This window comes from Lachancea thermotolerans (genome assembly GCF_000142805.1).
Source record: "Lachancea thermotolerans CBS 6340 chromosome D complete sequence".
Taxonomy (NCBI): Eukaryota; Fungi; Ascomycota; class Saccharomycetes; order Saccharomycetales; family Saccharomycetaceae; genus Lachancea; species Lachancea thermotolerans.
In genome coordinates this window covers 257,168-275,800 of record NC_013080.1, presented here as the reverse complement: position 1 = coordinate 275,800, position 18,633 = coordinate 257,168, and the positions used below count along the sequence as shown (strand labels likewise).

At 53.9% G+C, this 18,633-nt stretch overlaps 12 protein-coding genes across 12 annotated transcripts; 6 read left to right on the top strand and 6 right to left on the bottom strand.

Moving 5' to 3' along the window:
- Positions 1–206: 206 nt before the first annotated feature.
- Positions 207–3,491, top strand: SMC5 (DNA repair ATPase SMC5; the record flags this gene model as incomplete). The annotated part of the gene is made up of 1 exon (XM_002552802.1): positions 207–3,491. The coding sequence occupies one exon, from the start codon at positions 207–209 to the stop codon at positions 3,489–3,491; it is 3,285 nt and encodes a 1,094-aa protein (XP_002552848.1).
- A 153-nt stretch (positions 3,492–3,644) lies between these two features.
- On the top strand, positions 3,645–5,285 carry MSE1 (glutamate--tRNA ligase MSE1; the record flags this gene model as incomplete). Its single annotated transcript, XM_002552801.1, has 1 exon — positions 3,645–5,285. One exon carries the CDS (start codon positions 3,645–3,647, stop codon positions 5,283–5,285), a length of 1,641 nt encoding a protein of 546 aa, XP_002552847.1.
- A 179-nt stretch (positions 5,286–5,464) lies between these two features.
- OPI10 (Opi10p) lies at positions 5,465–6,169 on the top strand (the record flags this gene model as incomplete). The annotated part of the gene is made up of 1 exon (XM_002552800.1): positions 5,465–6,169. The coding sequence occupies one exon, from the start codon at positions 5,465–5,467 to the stop codon at positions 6,167–6,169; it is 705 nt and encodes a 234-aa protein (XP_002552846.1).
- Positions 6,170–6,241: 72 nt separating this feature from the next.
- SIL1 (Sil1p) lies at positions 6,242–7,363 on the bottom strand (the record flags this gene model as incomplete). The annotated part of the gene is made up of 1 exon (XM_002552799.1): positions 6,242–7,363. The coding sequence occupies one exon, from the start codon at positions 7,361–7,363 to the stop codon at positions 6,242–6,244; it is 1,122 nt and encodes a 373-aa protein (XP_002552845.1).
- A 240-nt stretch (positions 7,364–7,603) lies between these two features.
- CYS3 (cystathionine gamma-lyase CYS3) lies at positions 7,604–8,782 on the bottom strand (the record flags this gene model as incomplete). Its single annotated transcript, XM_002552798.1, has 1 exon — positions 7,604–8,782. The coding sequence occupies one exon, from the start codon at positions 8,780–8,782 to the stop codon at positions 7,604–7,606; it is 1,179 nt and encodes a 392-aa protein (XP_002552844.1).
- Positions 8,783–9,370: 588 nt separating this feature from the next.
- Positions 9,371–9,694, bottom strand: RPP2A (ribosomal protein P2 alpha; the record flags this gene model as incomplete). The annotated part of the gene is made up of 1 exon (XM_002552797.1): positions 9,371–9,694. One exon carries the CDS (start codon positions 9,692–9,694, stop codon positions 9,371–9,373), a length of 324 nt encoding a protein of 107 aa, XP_002552843.1.
- Positions 9,695–10,267: 573 nt separating this feature from the next.
- On the top strand, positions 10,268–10,696 carry RPS15 (40S ribosomal protein uS19; the record flags this gene model as incomplete). The annotated part of the gene is made up of 1 exon (XM_002552796.1): positions 10,268–10,696. The coding sequence occupies one exon, from the start codon at positions 10,268–10,270 to the stop codon at positions 10,694–10,696; it is 429 nt and encodes a 142-aa protein (XP_002552842.1).
- Positions 10,697–10,792: 96 nt separating this feature from the next.
- DEP1 (Rpd3L histone deacetylase complex subunit DEP1) lies at positions 10,793–12,712 on the bottom strand (the record flags this gene model as incomplete). Its single annotated transcript, XM_002552795.1, has 1 exon — positions 10,793–12,712. The coding sequence occupies one exon, from the start codon at positions 12,710–12,712 to the stop codon at positions 10,793–10,795; it is 1,920 nt and encodes a 639-aa protein (XP_002552841.1).
- A 387-nt stretch (positions 12,713–13,099) lies between these two features.
- NOP12 (rRNA-processing protein NOP12) lies at positions 13,100–14,488 on the top strand (the record flags this gene model as incomplete). Its single annotated transcript, XM_002552794.1, has 1 exon — positions 13,100–14,488. One exon carries the CDS (start codon positions 13,100–13,102, stop codon positions 14,486–14,488), a length of 1,389 nt encoding a protein of 462 aa, XP_002552840.1.
- A 151-nt stretch (positions 14,489–14,639) lies between these two features.
- Positions 14,640–15,455, top strand: SYN8 (syntaxin; the record flags this gene model as incomplete). The annotated part of the gene is made up of 1 exon (XM_002552793.1): positions 14,640–15,455. The coding sequence occupies one exon, from the start codon at positions 14,640–14,642 to the stop codon at positions 15,453–15,455; it is 816 nt and encodes a 271-aa protein (XP_002552839.1).
- A 638-nt stretch (positions 15,456–16,093) lies between these two features.
- On the bottom strand, positions 16,094–16,738 carry KLTH0D02596g (KLTH0D02596p; the record flags this gene model as incomplete). The annotated part of the gene is made up of 1 exon (XM_002552792.1): positions 16,094–16,738. One exon carries the CDS (start codon positions 16,736–16,738, stop codon positions 16,094–16,096), a length of 645 nt encoding a protein of 214 aa, XP_002552838.1.
- A 109-nt stretch (positions 16,739–16,847) lies between these two features.
- Positions 16,848–17,954, bottom strand: NGL1 (RNA exonuclease; the record flags this gene model as incomplete). The annotated part of the gene is made up of 1 exon (XM_002552791.1): positions 16,848–17,954. One exon carries the CDS (start codon positions 17,952–17,954, stop codon positions 16,848–16,850), a length of 1,107 nt encoding a protein of 368 aa, XP_002552837.1.
- Between the last annotated feature and the right edge of the window lie 679 nt (positions 17,955–18,633).

The window sequence follows — 18,633 nt, the reverse complement described above, 5'->3', positions numbered from 1 at the left end:
TCGTGGGTTACGTGTTTATCTTCTGGAAGCGATGCCCTTGTAATTAAAGCTCAGACTTCAACGATGTTTTGACTTTATTCGTGGCATTTCAGACGAGATGAAGAATCGAAAAATCGAAGTCATCGCTAAGGCAGCGAACACTCTAGTCAAAAAGACATAGATCAATTGTTGCGAGCTTCGCCAGGAACGTGCAATAGGTCTGTTAAATGCTGTCTTCGGGCGAGGAGCGACATAAGTATGACCCGAATGCGCTGCCGAGAACCCATAATGAAGAGGACGGAGCCCCCTCTTCCAAGAGATTGAAGCTTGGCGAAGATGATCTTGCGCTATTCCGCGCAGGTTCAATCGTTACGCTACGCTTGGAGAACTTTGTCACTTACGCGCTCACAGAATTCCATATGTCTCCATCGCTGAACATGATAATAGGGCCTAACGGATCAGGGAAATCGACATTCGTTTGTGCAGTGTGTTTGGGATTGGCGGGAAAGCCAGAATACATCGGGCGCAGTACGAAGATTGAAGACTATATAAAAAATGGTGAGGACCGCAGCGTGATAGAGGTAACCCTAAAGCGTGACCCTGAGGCTGAAGACAGATATGTGGCAAGTGACGGTACAACAAAAGTAACCAGGGTGTTGCATCGAAACAGAAAAGCTTCTGAGTACTTCTTGAATGGACAGTCGGTGACTGAGTCAGCAGTCAAAAGGCTAGTGTCTGAACTCAATATTCAGCTTGATAATCTGTGTCAGTTTTTGTCGCAAGAACGAGTGGAGGAGTTTGCGCGTCTAAAGTCTGACAAACTTCTGGTTGAAACAGCGCGATCAGTGGATGTGAATATGGTCGCGGACCTTGAGGATTTGAAAGCCCTGCAAGGAGAGGAGCTTGTTGAAGCGAAAGAACTTGAACTGAAGAGCTCTAGGGTTTTGGAGTTAAAAGCAACACGCGATAAGCTGACGGCCTCTGTTCGTGCACTTGAGAACTTCAAGAAAAAGAAGGAAGAGCTAGGTATGCACGAGAAGCTGCTTCCTTATGTCCAAGTCAAAGATCACAAGGTCAGAATTAAGCAATACAAACGTGAATATGAAAAAATGCGAAAGCAATTGAAAGATCTCATATCCGACAAGAAACCTTTTAGACATACTCAACAGCTGATTGAGACAGAGACGGTTGAGCGGAACGAAAATAAAAAAAAGCTTGAAGTTCAGCTCAAAGTTTCAAAACGCACCTTTCCGTCTTACTTGGAGAAGCTGGAACATCTCAAAGAAAAAGTCCGTGGAAAGCAGGCTCAGTTAAAATACTACGAAGATCGTACTGGTAAAATCAAAGATGAGATAGTGGTCGTGGAGCACAATTTGAAGGAAGAACAAGCAAAACGAGAAGCGCTGCCTGTGCCTGATCAAGGAGCGTTTGAAAGGATCCAAGCTGAAAGGAAAGAAATCACTGATAAAGGTGTAGAACTCGAACAGCAGAGAACTGACTTAAATGCGAACCTCGTGAATGCAGACTATCATATGGACATTTTGAAACGGAAGTTGCAGCAAGAAAATGAGAGTCTTGTATCAACGGATAGAATAGGCATCCTTGATGGGAAACGGTTTGAGGAGCTGAGAAATGCAGTTTTGTTTATGAGGAGCAGGCCGGAAATGCAAGGTAAAGTTCTGGAGCCGCCCATTATGTCGATTTCCGTCAAAGATCCTCAATTTGCATCTTATTTGGGAACTTGCACCGACTTTGCCACATCCCTGGCGTTAACGGTTGTTGATTCTGACTCGTATAGAACGTTCGGCGATGAGCTTCTCAATAAATTCAGAGTCAATATCAGAGAACTATCCGCAGCGCCCACGACATCTCCTCTTCCTCTTTCAGAGCTCAGGAAGTTGGGTTTTCAAGGCTACCTCTCAGATTTTCTTTCTGGTGACAATGGCGTACTGAAGATGCTCTGTCAGCAGCACAAGCTGCATACAATCCCAGTATCGCGAACTGCGATGAGCTCGAGACTGATGGATTATTTGATGAAGCCTGACGAGTCTAATAACTTGAAATTTCGTAGGGTGATTGCGGGCAATTACGTTTATGACTTCAAGAGGTCGGCTTATGGGAGGAGGCAAATCTTTTCGTCGGAGTTCAAGGTTAGACCATGTCAGTTCTTCAAAGGTTCCGTTCTCACCGAGGAGCGGAAAGGAGAGATCAAAGAAAGTATGGCCAGAATAAATGGGCAAATTCAAGCAAAAAAAGATGAAGTTCAGTTCATCACACAAAAGATCCAGGAATTGAGGAGCGAGTTGCAGTCTAACAAACAAGAAGATGCTGAGCTTCACAAAATAACTTCAAAACTAAATGATCAAAAGAAGACGATTGCACACTGTAGTCATAGGATAAAGGCGCTGGAAAATAAGCTTTCTATGCTGAAAACAGATCTACAACAGGACGTTACCACAAAAATTAATGACTGTCGAGAGTCAATAAAAAGTTCATTACGGGAACAAGTGAAAGTTATGTCAGGAATCACGCAATTTGTCGCGAAACTGCAGGGTCTTCAGAGAGAAATAAGTTTAGCTACCATCGAGCACTTGGAAGCATTTAATACAGAAAGGTCTATGAATGAGGTTATAGGCTTCTTCAACGAAAAGGAAGAACAGTTGAGGGGTGCTTACGAAGAAGCAAAAAACAAATACGCGTCGATGAAAGAAACTGATGAATATAGAGGCTGGATGGACAAAATTAGGCACTATACCGACGCAGAAAAGACACAACTAGCAGATCTTGCAGAGAAATATCAGCAAAGTAATAATTTTGATCTCAGTTTTATATCCAACACCATTGACAGGCTGAGGTCTGAGATAGGAATGCTGAATCAAGACGAATCAGTACTAGAAATCATGCGACAAACAGAAGCGGAACTCGGCGAACTTGATTGCGTGGTTCCCCGCAAGGAGGCCGCACTTCTGGAAATTAGGAGGACCATACAAGAGAAGAGGAGCCAACTCGAACCTAAGTTGGACGCAATTGTAGAGAAGATTTCCCAAAATTTTTGCGCTCTGTTCAAGAACGTGGGAAGTGCCGGTGCTGTTCGTCTGGATAAGCCCGAGCAATTTTCTGACTGGAAAATCGAGATCATGGTCAAATTCCGGGACAACGCGACTCTGAAGAGGTTGGACTCACACACCCAATCCGGAGGCGAGCGCGCAGTATCCACGGTACTTTATATGATTGCACTACAAGATGTTACCTCGGCCCCTTTTAGGGTCGTGGACGAGATAAACCAAGGCATGGATTCAAGAAATGAAAGAATTGTGCACAAGTCGATGGTCGAAAGCGCTTGCTCCCAAAACAATTCACAATATATACTTGTCACACCTAAACTGTTGACTCAGCTGCACTATCATGAGAAAGTCAGAATACACTGTGTTATGGCTGGTGCTTGGATACCAGATCCAATAGTGGATCACGATAAAATTCGCTTTGGGCAAACCTCCAATTATGTATTCTAGTCAAATATCAAGTTCGAATCAGAGCGTTTTTATTACCCGCTATCATGTTTTTTTCCAATGAGATGATCACTGACAAAAACTCTAAATACGTCAAGCTGAGGTCTTTTCAACACTCCACGAATTAGAGAGCTACGGCGCGTAATTCAAGGCTCAATGATCGACGGCATGAGATTTATTCTCGCAAGGAGGTGGAACTCTGTTCTCTCTAGGCCAAATCGTCTTTTCACGAGCAAGAAATCTATTCTTTCAAAGAAGCCCGTGAAAGATATACAGCCGAAAACGCCAGCGAGGACTCGGTTTGCCCCTTCTCCCACGGGCCTACTGCACATTGGCTCTCTGAGAACTGCTCTTTACAACTATCTGCTGGCCAAAAGTACTGGTGGCAGCTTTTTGTTAAGACTCGAAGATACTGATCAAAATCGGTTAGTTCCTGGGGCTGAGAAGAACATCTACGAATCGTTGTCATGGTGCGGTATACATTATGATGAAGGCCCTGGTGTCAATGATAAGAAGAATGGTCCGTTCAGGCAAAGCGATCGTACGGAAATTTATCAGCAGTACACGAACAAGCTTCTGGACTCGGGCCATGCGTACCGCTGTTTTTGCACCAAGGAGAGGCTGGATGGCCTAAGGGAAAGTGCCCAAAAACTCCAGCCGCCTACAACAGCTAGCTATGACCGGCATTGCTCACACCTCTCGGAGGGGGAAATTCGGGAAAAATTGGATCAAAAAGTCCCTTTCACCATCAGACTCAAGTCGCCGGAAAGATACCCGCCGTTCGAGGACCTTTTGCACGGGAAGCTTGATATGCAGCCTCAGGTCAACCCTAATGACAGGCGTTACGATGACCCCATTTTGGTGAAATCAGATGCGTTGCCAACTTACCATTTTGCAAACGTTGTTGACGACCACTTGATGGATATTACCCATGTTGTGCGGGGAGAAGAGTGGCTTCCTTCAACGCCCAAACACATTGCGCTTTACCACGCATTTGGATGGAACCCACCCGAGTTCATTCACATTCCACTTTTGACATCTGTTACCGACAAAAAGCTGAGCAAGCGAAGGGGCGACGCCGATGTTATGGCTCTTCGCGCAAAGGGCGTATTACCGGAGGCTCTGGTTAACTTCAGTGTTCTTTTCGGGTGGTCGCCTCCTCGAGAGGAGGCCGCAAAAAACCACGAATGCTTCAGTCTCCCAGACTTGGTTCGGCTATTCAACCTCAACAGCCTTACGAAAGGCAATGCGAAAGTCGACGAGAAAAAGCTGTGGTTTTTTAACAAGCACTACCTGACGCTGCGGCTTCAAAATCCTGAGGTGCTCGATAAAATGGCAAATGAGCTGCTTGGTTCAATGCAGTCTTTATACCCTTCGGTTACCGTTTCACAGATAAGGAGGGCATTGGGACTGGTTGGGGCCTCACTGAACACTCCAAATGAGCTTGCTACGGACTTTCCCTATCTGTTTTCCAAGCCCCAGTATGAGCGCAATCAATATGTCAGGGAATTCATACAGAAGCAAGACTTGTATCAGATTAGGGCTTTACTACAGAAGATGGAAGGCAAAATGTCCACAGAGAACAGTGTGCTGACGGTAATCGAGAGGCTCTCAAGGGACAATGGTATTCGTAAGAACGTGGTTTTTGAAGCTGCGCGGTTCGCGCTTACAGGCTCCGTGCCAGGTGTGAAACTGCCGTTGCTGATTGAATTTCTGGGTGCAGAGGAGGCTAATCTCAGGATTTCAGAGGCACTCGACAAGCTGGACTCGGTACTGTGCCTGAAGGGCGAGGAATAGTGGGACCCCATAATATCACATGATAAGCACGTGCTATAGGTTTTAGGGTTCAAGTAACTCGAAGTTTCTGGAAGCTAAATGACCTAAGGCAACTCTACGGGACCTTTAAAAAGACCAAGTCGCTGCGCTCGAAGTTACAGCTTCCACACCAATTAACCAGTCAAGTACACGGAGTCATTATGTTTGCCGCGATTGCCTCCGGGAACCCTCTGCAGCTCTCGACGGAGGTGCCGAATTCTGGCGGTTTACAGCACACTATTGTGCTATCGTCTACGAAGCCAAAGTCATACTCGCACATTTCATTATTCATTCTACCAAATGTGACGTTCCCCAGCGAGTTTGCAGGCACCGTATATTTCAAGTTAAGCCCCACGGAGGAGTTTAAACTCTTCGGGTACCTGAGCGCGGAGAAGCCGAGCGCGATCTTTAAAGTGAAGCTCCCTAATGCCAACATGAACAGCGCCGCGGACCCAGGAGATGGGCTGGGTGAGATAGACATGGAGGATGACACGCCCGGTGGGGGGCTGCCTAGTAGCAACATCTCAGAGCTTATCATTGGCATTTCAATTGAGCCCAAGGACCAGGCGATACTCAAACTGCAGGAATCCAAGGCCAAACAGACTGCCCTGCAGGGTTCCAGCTCCCTCGTGCTTGCGCGCTCCGGCACCAACAGCATTGCGACGCCCGGACAACTCGCGAGGGTCTACCCGCTTTTGACGCAGCAGCTCGCTGCCAAGATTGTGCAGCATGCGTACAACTACCTGACCGGGTTTCTGGACCCGCAGGGCAACGTTTCGATCAAGAGGTTCGATACGTGGTGGGACAAGTTCAAGGCGCGGCTAGAGAATGACGCCCAGTTCTTGGACGAGGTCACCCAGGACTAACTGTCTATACGATGTAATGATTATGATATAGAGTGTAATATATTTCAAGCGCATCCCTGAGCACTAACGCTCCTATAGTTCGTCGTCGAAATGCTTGGCTCTGTGGGCCATGGGGTTGCCGAACACCAGGTGTCTGCTCTCAACCAGCCTGCGGTCGAACTCGAGCTGGTCGGGGTCGCGCTCGTGCAGACCCGATCCCAGGCTCTCTTTGCGGGCCGCAGCCTCTTTGCTGAGCCAGTCCAGAAACCCGGAGCTGACCTTGACATTTCTGCCCATCTGCTGTTTGATGTTGTAGAGGCTGTTGAAGAAATTACGGATGTGCAATTCGTCGACGTGTTCCTGCTGGATGCCCGAGGAAAACTCGTCAACCCACTTTTGCACATCGTGCGTGTCTTGGGACCGCTTGGCGAGCGCTTGGGACCCGCCTGGTTGCGCGTCGCGGTAGAGAAGCGCTGCGATGTCGAGCGCTTTCATGCGAACGTGTTGGTCTCCCCAGCGGCACAGCTCCAGAAGCACGTCCTGGTCGATTTGGGGCGAAGACTCCGGCGCGAGCGCCTGGACAACGGAGAGGTAGCGCTTTGCCAGAACGGCACGGTCGGACGTGGCAGGAAGCTGCGCGAGGGCGCGCATCTCGGTGAACACAGCAGACACGAAGTGCGGGTCTGCTTGGTGCACGAGCTCGACAGCAGGCGGGTTGTTTCGCAGACACGCGGCCAGCATGGAGAGGCAGATCTTTTTGGTCGATACAGGCGTCTGCGAATCGCAGAGCAGCTGTGCGAGCCACGGGAACTCGTGGCCGATAATCTTGTAACCGTAGCGGTAGTCGTGGGAGAACTCTAGGAGGTCGTCGAGGGCGGCGTCCGTGGCGGCGAAGTCGCCCGAGTGCGCGAGTTCGCGGGCGTGGTCGAACTGCGAGGAGAACTCGTAGGATTGGTCCTGATCCTCCTGCGGGAGCCTTGCCTCACGGAGGCCTGATTCGAGGTTCATGCGCACCTCGAGGCCCGCGGGGATGTGCTGGGAGGGCAGGATGGGCTGCCAGAAGGGCTTGGGCTCGAAGATGGAGGCGGCCTGCGCGGAGGGTTCGAGCGACGCGGCGGACACGGCAGGTGCGACAGAGGTAGTGAGCTGTGGTTCTGGAGCGAGCGTCACAAGCTGGTTGGCGAGCGCTGGGACTGCGAGAAGGAGCCAGCGCATGCGTTGTGGACGAGTTTCTTGCTTGGGACAAGTGGCTTGTACAATTAAACGTTGTTTTAGATGTGGTATTTAGTTTATACAGAAGGGGAGACAGACAGAGAGAGAGGGAGGGAGAGAGAGTCGGGGGTGTATCATAAAGTAGACAAGAGAGGTACAGGAGGGAGACCGACCAGCAGGTCGCGGTCCAGCGCTCAGCTCTCGAAGCTCATCTCTTGACGCTCAGCTCTCGGCGCTCGGCGCTCACTGAGCGCCAGCCTTCTCCAGCGCCTGGCGCACGTCCTCCAGTAGATCGTCGATGTCCTCGATACCCACAGACAGTCTGATCAAGTTGTCGAACACACCGCTAGCCTCACGCTGCTCGCGTGGGATACCACCGTGCGTCATCACCGCGGGGACCTCGACCAGCGACTCGATCCCGCCCAGCGACTCCGCCAGCGTGAACAGGCGTGTCGTGGACGTGAAGCGCGCGGCGGCCCCAGCACCGCCCTTGATGCGGAACGAGATCATACCGCCACCCAGCGCGTCGCGGTGCTGCTTCTGGACCACGGCGTAGGCAGGGTGCGAGGACAAGCCGGGGTAGTTGACGTGCTCGACGCGGTCGCTGGCCTCGAGGAACTTGGCGATGCGCTGCGCGGACTGCGCGGCGGCGCGCACACGCAGGTGCAGGGTCTTGAGCCCACGGTGCGTCAGCCAGCTGTCAAAAGGCGAAGGCACGGCGCCGATGGCGTTCTGCAGGAAGCGCAGGCGCTCGTAGAGAGGCTCGTTGTTGGTGGCGAGCACACCCAGGACGACGTCCGAGTGGCCGTTGATGTACTTGGTCGCGGAGTGCACGACGATGTCCGCGCCGTGGGTCAGTGGGTTAGAGATGTAAGGCGACAGGAAGGTGTTGTCGACGACGACCAGAATGTCCGGGTTGGCCGCGTGCGCGGCGTCCGCGACGCGGCGGATGTCGGTGACCTTGAGGGTAGGGTTGGTGGGCGACTCGAGCCACACCAGGCGGGTGTTGGGGCGCACCAGCTGGGGCAGGTCGCGCTCCAGGTCGTTGGTGAACGAGGTCTGCACGCCGTGCGCGTGCGCCACCTGCGTGAAGTAGCGGTGGGTGCCACCGTAGACGTCGCCGATGGAGATCGCGTGCGAGTCGGTGGGCAGCGACTGCAGCACCACGGCAGTGGTCGCGGAACCGGACGAGAAGGCGAGCCCGAACTGCGCGCGCTCGAGCGCGGCGACGGCGGCCTCGAGGTTGGCACGGTTGGGGTTCTGCGAGCGCGAGTACTCGTACGCGCCGATGGGCTGCGCGGGCGCGCTCTGCTTGAATGTGGTGGACAGCGAGATGGGCTCGATCACGGACCCGTGCACATCGGTGTGCGCGCCGGCGTGGATCGCGAGCGTCGCGAACTTATCGGAGGGAAGAACGGTCATGGGGGGAAGAGAGGGTGTGTGTGTGAGTGTGAGCGGTGTGCTTGGAGGGCGATGCTGGCGATGCTGCGGGTGCTGAAGCGCGCGTGTGTTCTTCTTATAGGTGCCCGCCGCCGACCGTGTGGCGGCGTGCAAAATTTGACGGCGCCACAGCGCGAGGGTTCGAGCCGTGGCGACGGCGCGCGAGGCAGAGGGCGCGGGGGGGTCGAAGTTGTACGAGCTGGGGGGTGTCTCGGGGGGTCTTGGGCGCGTGCGCGCACGCGCGAGTGCGCGCGGGAGCGAGCAGGAGAGAGCGGGAGCGAGTTCCCGGAGGAGCCATTGTTGTGGGGAGGGGGGAGTGTGGAGGGCGGCAGAGCACGTGACAGCGGGTGCATGCACGTGACAGGGATGCGGGAGTGCACGTGACCTCGAGACACGCACGCCACGTGACCTCGAAATCTTCGTTCCGCGCGACGGCGTGGCCCGCACCACGTGACATCGGCGGCTAGCGCTGCCGCACGCATCACGTGCCTCCCCGTCACATGACCCCCGCGTCTCCCCTCCGCTCCGCTCTTGCGCTTTCAATATCTCTTAAACTAGATACACACTGACTTAGTCGAACAGGCCGAATCCCATGTCGTCGTCGGACTCCTCCGCAGCCTCTTCAGGCGCGTCCTCCTCGGCGGCCTCACCGCCGGCGGCAGCGCCGGCGGCTGGGGCACCGCTGCCGGAAGCAGCTGGCACGGCGGACAACTTCTCGTTACCCTCGGCGACCAATTCCTCCACGGACTTGCCCTCCAAGGAGCTGACCAGCGAGGAGACCTTGTCCTCCTCGACCTCGATCCCGACCGATTCCAAAACGGTCTTGACGTTCTCCGCGCTTGGCGCAGAGTTGCCGGCGGCGTTCAACAACAGGTAGGCAGCCAAATACTTCATTATTTAACTCGGTCTTTGTCTGTTGGGAAGGGTCTAGTAAAGCGCTCGGCCCGCTGCTCAACTAGCCAAACTTTTGGAATATCACGATGTTGGCGCCCGCGCGCGGGCGCCGCTCTCTGCGTGGGTACCACGAAGCGCCGGGCGCGGGCCTGGAAGACGCGGCGGAGAGCGGGTGCACGGGCGGAAAGCAGGTGCGCACAGACGCCTGCGCACGTGGAAACATTTGGTGTGTGGGTGAGCAGTCACACGCCGTCACAATTCGACGCAAGAGGAAAAAATCAAAGTTTCCACGGCGGCCCCCGCAGGCCCTCCGCCTAGCTCCCGGGCGGGCCCAGGCAGTGCTCCTGCCTAGGTTTGCTCTGCCAGCGTGCACTCCAGGCAGAGCGCCCGCCTAGCTCGTCCGGCCAGCTCGGCCCAGCACTGGACGCGTCCGCCCAGCGCAGGCCGGCGGCACGCACCCGCCGTGGCCCGTGAGTGGAACTTTGTCCCTCATGGTTCAGCATATACATCAAAATAGCACATCTGTCTCTAGAACCGCTCCCTCCAAGCAAAGCACAAGATCCCTCACGCAAGATGTCCACAGCTGCCGCCCCAAGAAAGAGATCGTTCAAGAGCTACTCCTACAAGGGTGTTGACCTGGAGAAGATGTTGGAGATGCCAACCGAGGAGTTCGTCAAGCTCGCTCCTGCCAGAGTTAGAAGAAGATTCGCTCGTGGTTTGTCGTCCAAGCCAGCCGGTTTGATGAAGAAGTTGAGAGCCGCCAAGCTTGCCGCTCCAGAGAACGAGAGACCAGCCGTCGTCAAGACCCACTTGAGAAACATGATCGTGGTCCCAGAGATGATCGGCTCCGTGGTCGGCGTGTACAACGGTAAGGTGTTCAACCAGGTCGAGGTCAAGCCCGAGATGGTCGGTCACTACCTGGGCGAGTTCTCCATCACCTACACCCCAGTCAGACACGGTAGAGCCGGTGCCACCACCTCCCGTTTCATCCCATTGAGATAAGCCTTGCGCTGTCTACGTACCTGTGTAGTTTAATCATAAGGTTTTGAGAGCTATGTCGAGGCTATGTAGTGTGCGAGCGAGCGCGCGCAGTGCTGCTCACGCGCGCCCCGGCCGTCCCGCGCTCTGCAGGTCCTCGTAGATCTCCGAGTCCTTCAGGCCGCTCAGCCCCGGCGCGCCCGGGAAGCCCTGGAAGAACTGCCGCAGCCCCTCCAGGTCGCTCAGCTCGTTGTTGAACCGCATCCGGTCCACTATCACCTCCAGCTTGTCCACCGGGTTGTTCTTGAACCGGAACCGGATGCCCTCGCATTGCAGGTCCTCCGCGAGCGGGTCGCCCTCGCGCCGCGGCTGCGCGGGCGCCGCGTACCCCGTAATGCAGCTCAGCGTCTTCCCGTCAATCTTCACGGGCACGTGGTACCCCACGTCCGACACCACTACGTCCATCTCGCGCCGCTCCTTGTTGATGTCGTACCACTTCTGCGTAGTGCTCACCAGCAGCTCGTGCTTCAGGTCCGCCACCTTGCGGTAAAAGTCCTGGTGTATGAAGCACCGCGTCGCCTTGGTCTCTTTGTCTATGCACTCCAGCTCGTACTTCTGTCTCTGGTACGCGCGACGCAGTTTGTAGTCTCGCACCGAGTCAATCTTCTGGTAGTAGCTCTGCAGCGCCGGGTGCGATCCTTCCAGGCACATCTGTGTCTCTGTCTGCAGCTTCGCCAGCTTGCTCTCGAAGAGCCGCTGCCTCAGCTCCGCAAACTGGTGCTCGATGTCTGTGATCTCCCGCAGCGCGTTCATCCTCAGCGTTTCCTGCTCCATGGGCGAGTTTCCGTCACCCTTGATGCTGGGCACGGGTTTCTTGGCGCCCGTGCCTACTTTGGAGGGCCCGCCGGCCGCGCTAGCGCCCGCGGCCGCTGCCGCTAGCACTTCGGCCCCGTCCGTCTTGTCTTGGTAGTCCTCTTCGACCTCGTCCTCGTCCTCGTCCGCGTCGTTGTCGTTGTCGTTGTCGTTGTCGTTGTCGTTGTCGTTGTCATTGTCGTCGTAGTTGTTGTTTTCGACGTGCTTTAGCTCGTGCGCCGGCGGCCTAGGCTTTTTGAAGTGGGCGTCGTGGTCCTCCTCGTCCTCATGCGCGCGCTTGGTTGGCGCCGCATCTCCTTGCGCTAGTCCTAGTGTATCCTCGACTGGTTCCACCGGGCCTGACTGCTTCGATGCCACCTCTGCGGGCCCCACTACTGACGATGGTCCCAGGGGTTCCTCCGAAGGCGGCACGGGTGAAGAAGGCTTGAGAGGATCTACTACGGGGGATTCGACCGGGGGCACCGCCTCTTGGAGTATTTGTTCTGGGACCGCGGCCTGCTCCTCAATTGCTGCAGGTTCTGCCACAGGCTCTGCCGCGGGCTCTGCCGCGGGTTCCGTTATTGTGGGTTCGGAGACTGCCACCTCCGTGGAGGGTCCTCCGGCCGCTGGGGGCTCCCCGAGTGAACCTGAACCAGTGATGTCCACCGGCTGTTCTGCAGGCGCGGCTGTCATTATAGCCTTCTCGGGCTCATTGGGTGGATCCACGGCAGCGGCGGCAGCAGCGGCGGCGACGCCCTCGTTGACCGCTGAAACAGTGGGCTCCTCCACCGCCGGCGCCGCGGCCTCTTCACGCGGGGAGTGTTGCTCTGGGGCTTTTGGGGTGCTCTCTACCGCCGCGTTGCCCGCAGCCGCGCCATTCGTCTCGCCGCTCTCTGCCGCGCCGGCGTCCCCTGGCGCCGAGGCGCCTGCAAGCTCGGAAAGCACCGGGTGCTCAGAGTTGCGCTGGCTCACGGACTCCTCGTCCATCTTCTCCGTCTCCGCGTCTGAAGACACGCAGTACTCAGACAGGTCCAGGTCCCCGGAGTGCTTCGAGTCGATCTTGCTCAGAACGCTCGACTTATCGTCCTCGTTGCTCGACTTCTTCCGGTCTTCCGTCGCGCTTGCAGCGTCTACCAGCGCCAGGTTCTCTTTGGTTAACCGATTTTCGTCTGCAGTCTTTGTTAGCATCTACGCCGCGAACTTTTATCTGCAACACTCACACTTACTTTCACCAGAAGCTGCCGTTGCCGCTTCTATGCTCATCTAAGTAGTCTTTCTTGAAGTTTCCGAGCAAACTTCTTACGTTGCTCAACCTCCGCGTTCGGCTGTGGTAAGTCTATGAAAAAAGGTAATCCACTTGTATGCTCTTTGATTGCCCAACAGCTCAAGGATCAAGCCTGCGAGTTCTTGTTTGGCGTGGTTCTTTAATTCCGGGAAAGTGTTGATCTCCTTGTGTACGAAATACCTTGAAATGTCAATAAAGACATAGCTGAGAAAATTTTAGAAAGCTCAGCTCATCGCATCGCATCGCAGCGCTGGCCAACATTGTAAAAAGAGGCAACGCAAGTAGCAGTGATGGGATCAATTGACAAGTTATTCGGGCCTGCCGCTAGCAAGGTAGAGTCCGGGCTAAGCAAGCTTTTCGGCAGCTCTGCAGGTCCCGTGGATGTGGCCAAGGTCAAATCTAAGATCAGGACCGTGCTGCCAGGCGTGGAGCCTGAGGCCAAACCTGAGACCAAGGAAGCATCCGCGGAGGCATCCACGGAGCAGGGCTCGCAAGGTGAAGGCGAGAGTGGCTCGGAGGAGGGCGCAAAGCCCGCCAAGCGCGGTTTGGAGGCCGAAGAGGCCCCAGCGCAGCCCAAGAAGCTTTCCAAACGTCAAAAGCGCAAGGCGCTGGACGCGGACAACGAGAACCTCGAGTCCGAGTACTACTCCAAGCTACTAGAGAAGGAGCAGGGAGAAGCCGAGGAAACCAGCGCGGCTGAGCCCGAGTCCAAGGACGGCGAGGCCGAGGCGAGCGTCCAAGCCACGGCCGCGAGTGCCTCGCGCAAGGACCTAAAGGAGGAGGAACTGCAGAAGGCCGAGCGCACCGTCTTCGTCGGCAACGTCCCCGTCGACGTGGTCACGTCGAAGCCGCTCAAAAAACAGTTCAAAAAGCTGTTCGCAGTCGCCAAGAAGCACTCCGGTGGCGACGACAGCGACGAAGACAAGGCCACGGGGCCTGACACCTTCGCCGTCGAGAGCATCAGATTCAGATCCATCTCTTTCGAAGAGGCCCTGCCGCGTAAGGTCGCTTTCGTGCAGCAGAAGCTGCACAAGTCCAGAGACTCGGCTAACGCGTACGTGGTATACGCCGAGAAGGCCGCTGTGAAGGCCGCGTGTCAGACCCTCAACGGGACTGTTTTCTATGACCATCACCTCAGAGTGGACTCCGTGGCCCACCCGGCCCAGCATGACAACAAGCGGTCTGTGTTCGTGGGGAACTTGGACTTCGAGGAGGCCGAGGAGAACCTGTGGAAGCACTTCGAAAAGTCTGGCGAGATCGAGTACGTACGGGTCGTCCGCGACTCGAAAACCAACATGGGCAAGGGATTTGCGTACGTGCAGTTCCGCGACTTCCAGGACATCAACAAGGCGCTGCTGCTCAACGACCAGAAGCTCAATGGTACGGGCAGGAAGCTCCGTGTTACAAGGTGCAAGAACATGAAGAAAACGCAGCCTTCTTCCCAGAAGCATCCAAAAGCACTCACGGACGACCAGAGGACCAAGCTAGGAAGGGCCAAGAAGGTGCTCGGAAAGGCCGACAGATCTACCGTCGGCAAGGATGTCACGATCGAAGGCCTCAGAGCTACCAAGGGCGCTTCCACCCCGATCTTGAAGAAAAAGAAGCAGAGATCCAAGTCTGGAAGAGTGACCAAACGCTCGACCGCGTTCAAGAAGGCTAACGCAAGCAATTCCCGTTAGCATCGGACAGTATCGTATGTACAGTAGACATTTATCAAAGGGCAATTAGGCGCTAGTCTCTCTTCACGAATAATAGCTTTAATTCAAGACAATTAGCGCTACTAGGCAAGGCACCTTCAAAGCCACAAGCAATCGGGCGACTAAGCACGGTATGGAGGTTCTAAAGATCTCGTATGGGGTAGAGAAGCTCCAAGGTCTGGTGGACGAGCGCAGGAGGCTGGTTTCCGTCCTCAAAATGAAGCCGTCTACCAATGACACGATCAATATGAAAAGACAGATGAATGCGGTGCTGGACTCGCTGCAGGCCGCTGCGAATGCAGCCACTAGCGAGGACTTTGTTCAGCTGAATGCCCTCATCGAAAAGTACAACGACGCGGTCGCCGACATCCCTGATGACTCGCTCGACAAAGAGCTCTACAAGTTTGCAAGTATAGATAAGCCTCCCGAGACCGCCATAAGCAAACTGCCCGAGCCAAAGAAGGTGAGGTTTAAAGATGATGTGTTGGAGTACGATGAAAGTACCCAAGATGCGCCTACTGCTTTCGCACCTTACTCCGATGATGTATCGGACGAGGAGCGGCTCGAACACGACAAAACCAGGCTTTTCCAAACGGGCAGCAGTGAAAGCACGGGCCTGGATGGCTTGGCAGTAGCCCCGCAACTGTCTAACCAGGAGCTGTTCATCCAGCAGCAGCAGCAGCTTCTCGAGCAAGACTCTCACTTAGACAATCTTTCGCGGTCCGTGCACAGCTCACACGTTTTATCGCTGGATATCCATCACGAAGTGGCAGACCAAAACGACGGCGTTCTGCAAGACCTGGAGAGTCTCGTGAACAACAGTGGTCGCAACCTCGACCGTGCAAAGAAAAGGCTGCGCATATTTGAAAACACAGCTCGTGAGAACGGGCCGTGCTTCATTATTGTGGTGCTATTCGTTATTTTAATAGTCCTTTTGATCATTCTGTGAGCGTATTACAGCGCATACGCGCAGCGGCACACATGCAACATGGATGGCATGGCCAATATGGTCCGTGGCGAACACGAGAATAACGAATCGGCAATATTCAAAATTCAACTTTCGGCATACTTACCTGCTTCGACATTGTAATATTATTACTTTGCAAGGTTTATGAACACACACATAGCACAACTTCAGAGTTCGGTATCCAGCCCTCCGTCGTTCACATCGTTTATGAGCTGGCGTCGCTGGACGAAGCCCCAACGCTCTCTGCCGCTCTGGCGGTAGCCGCCGACAAGAGTTCGTTGGCGGTGACAATTATAACGGCATTGAAGTAACTCATGGGAACCCAGAGTCGTGAGAAGTCCGTCCGGCGACGAATCAACAGTAATCTCCATAGACAGAAGAATGATAGTTGCAAATGGTATGTAAAAAGTACATCTGTAGTCGCGCGAGCGTTGGCGGAAAAACGGCGCCACACATATTACAATATTATTTGCATGAAATTGATAAAACCTTGAAACCCAGAATGCCCGAATAATAAACGACCTAACGCCAACCAAAGCCCAGTAGAACGTGATTAAGCCGGGGCCCCTAACTATCCCCACGACGATTTTAAACTTATTAAAAGAAAGGCTCACGGTTCCCTAGTGCTGCCAGTTTCTTGGCCCGTCCATCACGCACGCTTCCTGCTGCATAGAGTAGCCACGAAACCCGTTGTTGGTCAGGTAAGGATTGTGTTGGTGAATCTGCTGTTGATGATGCTGTTGTTGTTGTTGTTGTTGTTGTTGTTGTTGTTGTTGTTGTTGTTGTTGTTGCTGTTGTTGCTGGACCGCAGCAGCTAGCTGGTTTTGGTAGAACTGTTGCTCTAGCGCCCTCCCGTTCGCCTCCGAGGCTTGCATCGCCTTCAGGCTGTTTTCCTTCGCTTTCTTGTGCGTCTGTGCAAGTGGGTAGCCAGATTTTGGCACCGCCCTCATGTTGGCTGGGGACGCAAATCCTCGCCCGTTTTCAGAAGGGATCCGCGATACACCAAAGGGCGTCATTTCTGGCAGATAAAATTCATCGTCCATGAAGGACTTCTTGGAGTTTAGCCTAATTCTGGCATCTCGCAGTATCGTTTCTTGATGTTGTTGCAGAAGACGGTGCGGAGCGTCTTGCAGTGACACAGTCTGCTTGTCGTTGTTCGCGTGCGTAACATTTGTTTGTAAATTGAGCCCCATTCCCAACATCTCTGTAGCAGCCCTCTTTTGATAGCTGTGTTTGTGTGTGGTGATGATCTGTATGCGCTTCATTTTCTAAAAATTTTCGGTCGGTGCAGTGAATGGTCGACAATACATAGGTAATAGGGTACGTGCAGCGCTTTAAGACACATAGTGATGTAGCTAGTGACGAGAGTAACGCTCAGTCCAGTAGTTCTAGCTCGGCAAGAACTGGTATGTGGTCGCTTGGGTGGTCTTTGTTTGGAAGTCCGAACTCCTGGAGCTCGCGCAGCTCCTGGGACACTTCAGCACCGCTTAAGATCCGCTTAAGCCTGAAATCCTTATCATGATACCAGATGTAGTCGAAAATTCCCTTCAGCTTCCCCGAGTAGCAAGTGTGCTCAAAAAGGTCGGCGGAGGTATCCTGGTAGATGTAGCGGTTGAGGTATGGCCGCAGAGGATTGATCAAGCTCAAGTCGGCGCGATGCACACTTTCGCCTTTGAGGAATTTAATGACAGGGGAGTCGGGGGCCGAGTTCAAATCGCCCGCGAAAAGAATCTTGACCTTGGAGTACGTGACGCCCTCCATGCCCATGAGTAACGACTTGATCACGCGATGCAGCTTTCGCATTATCGTGAGACACTGGCACAGCTTGACTTCGTCGTACTTCCAGTACAGATGCGTGTTTACGACCACAAAAAGGGTTCGAGTCTCTTTGTGTAGTAGCGATACGAACAGGCTGACCTGGTTTCTGCCGTGCAGCACGTTTAAGAGGCTGTCTTTATCAATGGGCTCTCCTGCGCCGTTGGTGAGCGTGATGATCGTGCTTTTGAGGTAGTTGAGCTCACTGATGTTGAACAGTCCGATTAGGTCATTGAGATAGATGCTAGAGGTGGAAATATGCTCAAATTTATTCAAGTTGTAGAAGATGCCCACACCATCCATTTCATCCTCGGGCCTCTTCCAGTATTTGGGGGGCGTTTTGGCAATGTAGCTGCTCCCATAGTTCATTTTTGTCTTGAAGTGGTTTTTCCAGAAGCCTTCGTAGTCTTTGCACGTTAGCTCCTGTACGCACATGATGTCAGCTCGGTAGAGATTCAGGATCTCCCGCTCAAGTAGCCGGTGCCTGTATGACCAGTCTTTGTACTTTTCCGGGACGTAGGTGTAGACCTGAGGCCACATGTAGTATGGCGAGAGCATGTTGTAGGTCATCAATGTAAACGTGCTTCTGCTGACGCTATTCCTGATCTCTGGCAGCGATGGTTTCAGCGCCGAGTTGCTCACCGGTAAGAGCTTCCTAGTGAACATTGCTTGCGCTGCTACAACTAGAAGGATCGATAATAGCAAGCTGCACCTTGTCAAAACTGCAGGGATTGGCCGAAAGTGGTTCTTCGGTGTGTTTCTCGTTACTGGGCCCTGGAAACTGTTAACCTTTTTTTAAATATTAGTTAGGTTCATTTTCCCAACACGAGCGGGGTCAAAGGTAATTCTAAAGTCCGCACCCCAGAGCGTGCGCCGACCGAGCGGGGCTAGCCAAACTGCCCAACGTTCTTCGAGAGAATGTGACACACTCTAAAGGCCATTCTGCACTTTTCGGGTTATGGACTCAGGCGGATGGCTGAGCAGGGTCCAGCATCGCCCTGCAATTTAGTTGTGAAGGACCCTGTAGCAAGAAATGATCCCTGGATGTGGCCCCCTGGTATGCTGGAGGCTAGGGTAGTACTAAACGCGTTGTTCTTCTTCTGAAGAAGCCGCGCCTGTGCTTGTGGTGGCCAGCGCTGTGACGCTCGTGCCGCTTCGCCGATAATGCCATTCTTACCGCCGGGCTTAACGCCATGAGCCTGCGGCCCGCCGTCAAGCAATCGACGTCTCTCTGAGTAATGAAGTAGCACAATTATAACCAAACGCCACTGCCTCTGCCTCTGGTTCATACAGCAACACGCAATTCGCCAGGGAGTCCAAGCTACACCTTAATACCTGTTCTTAG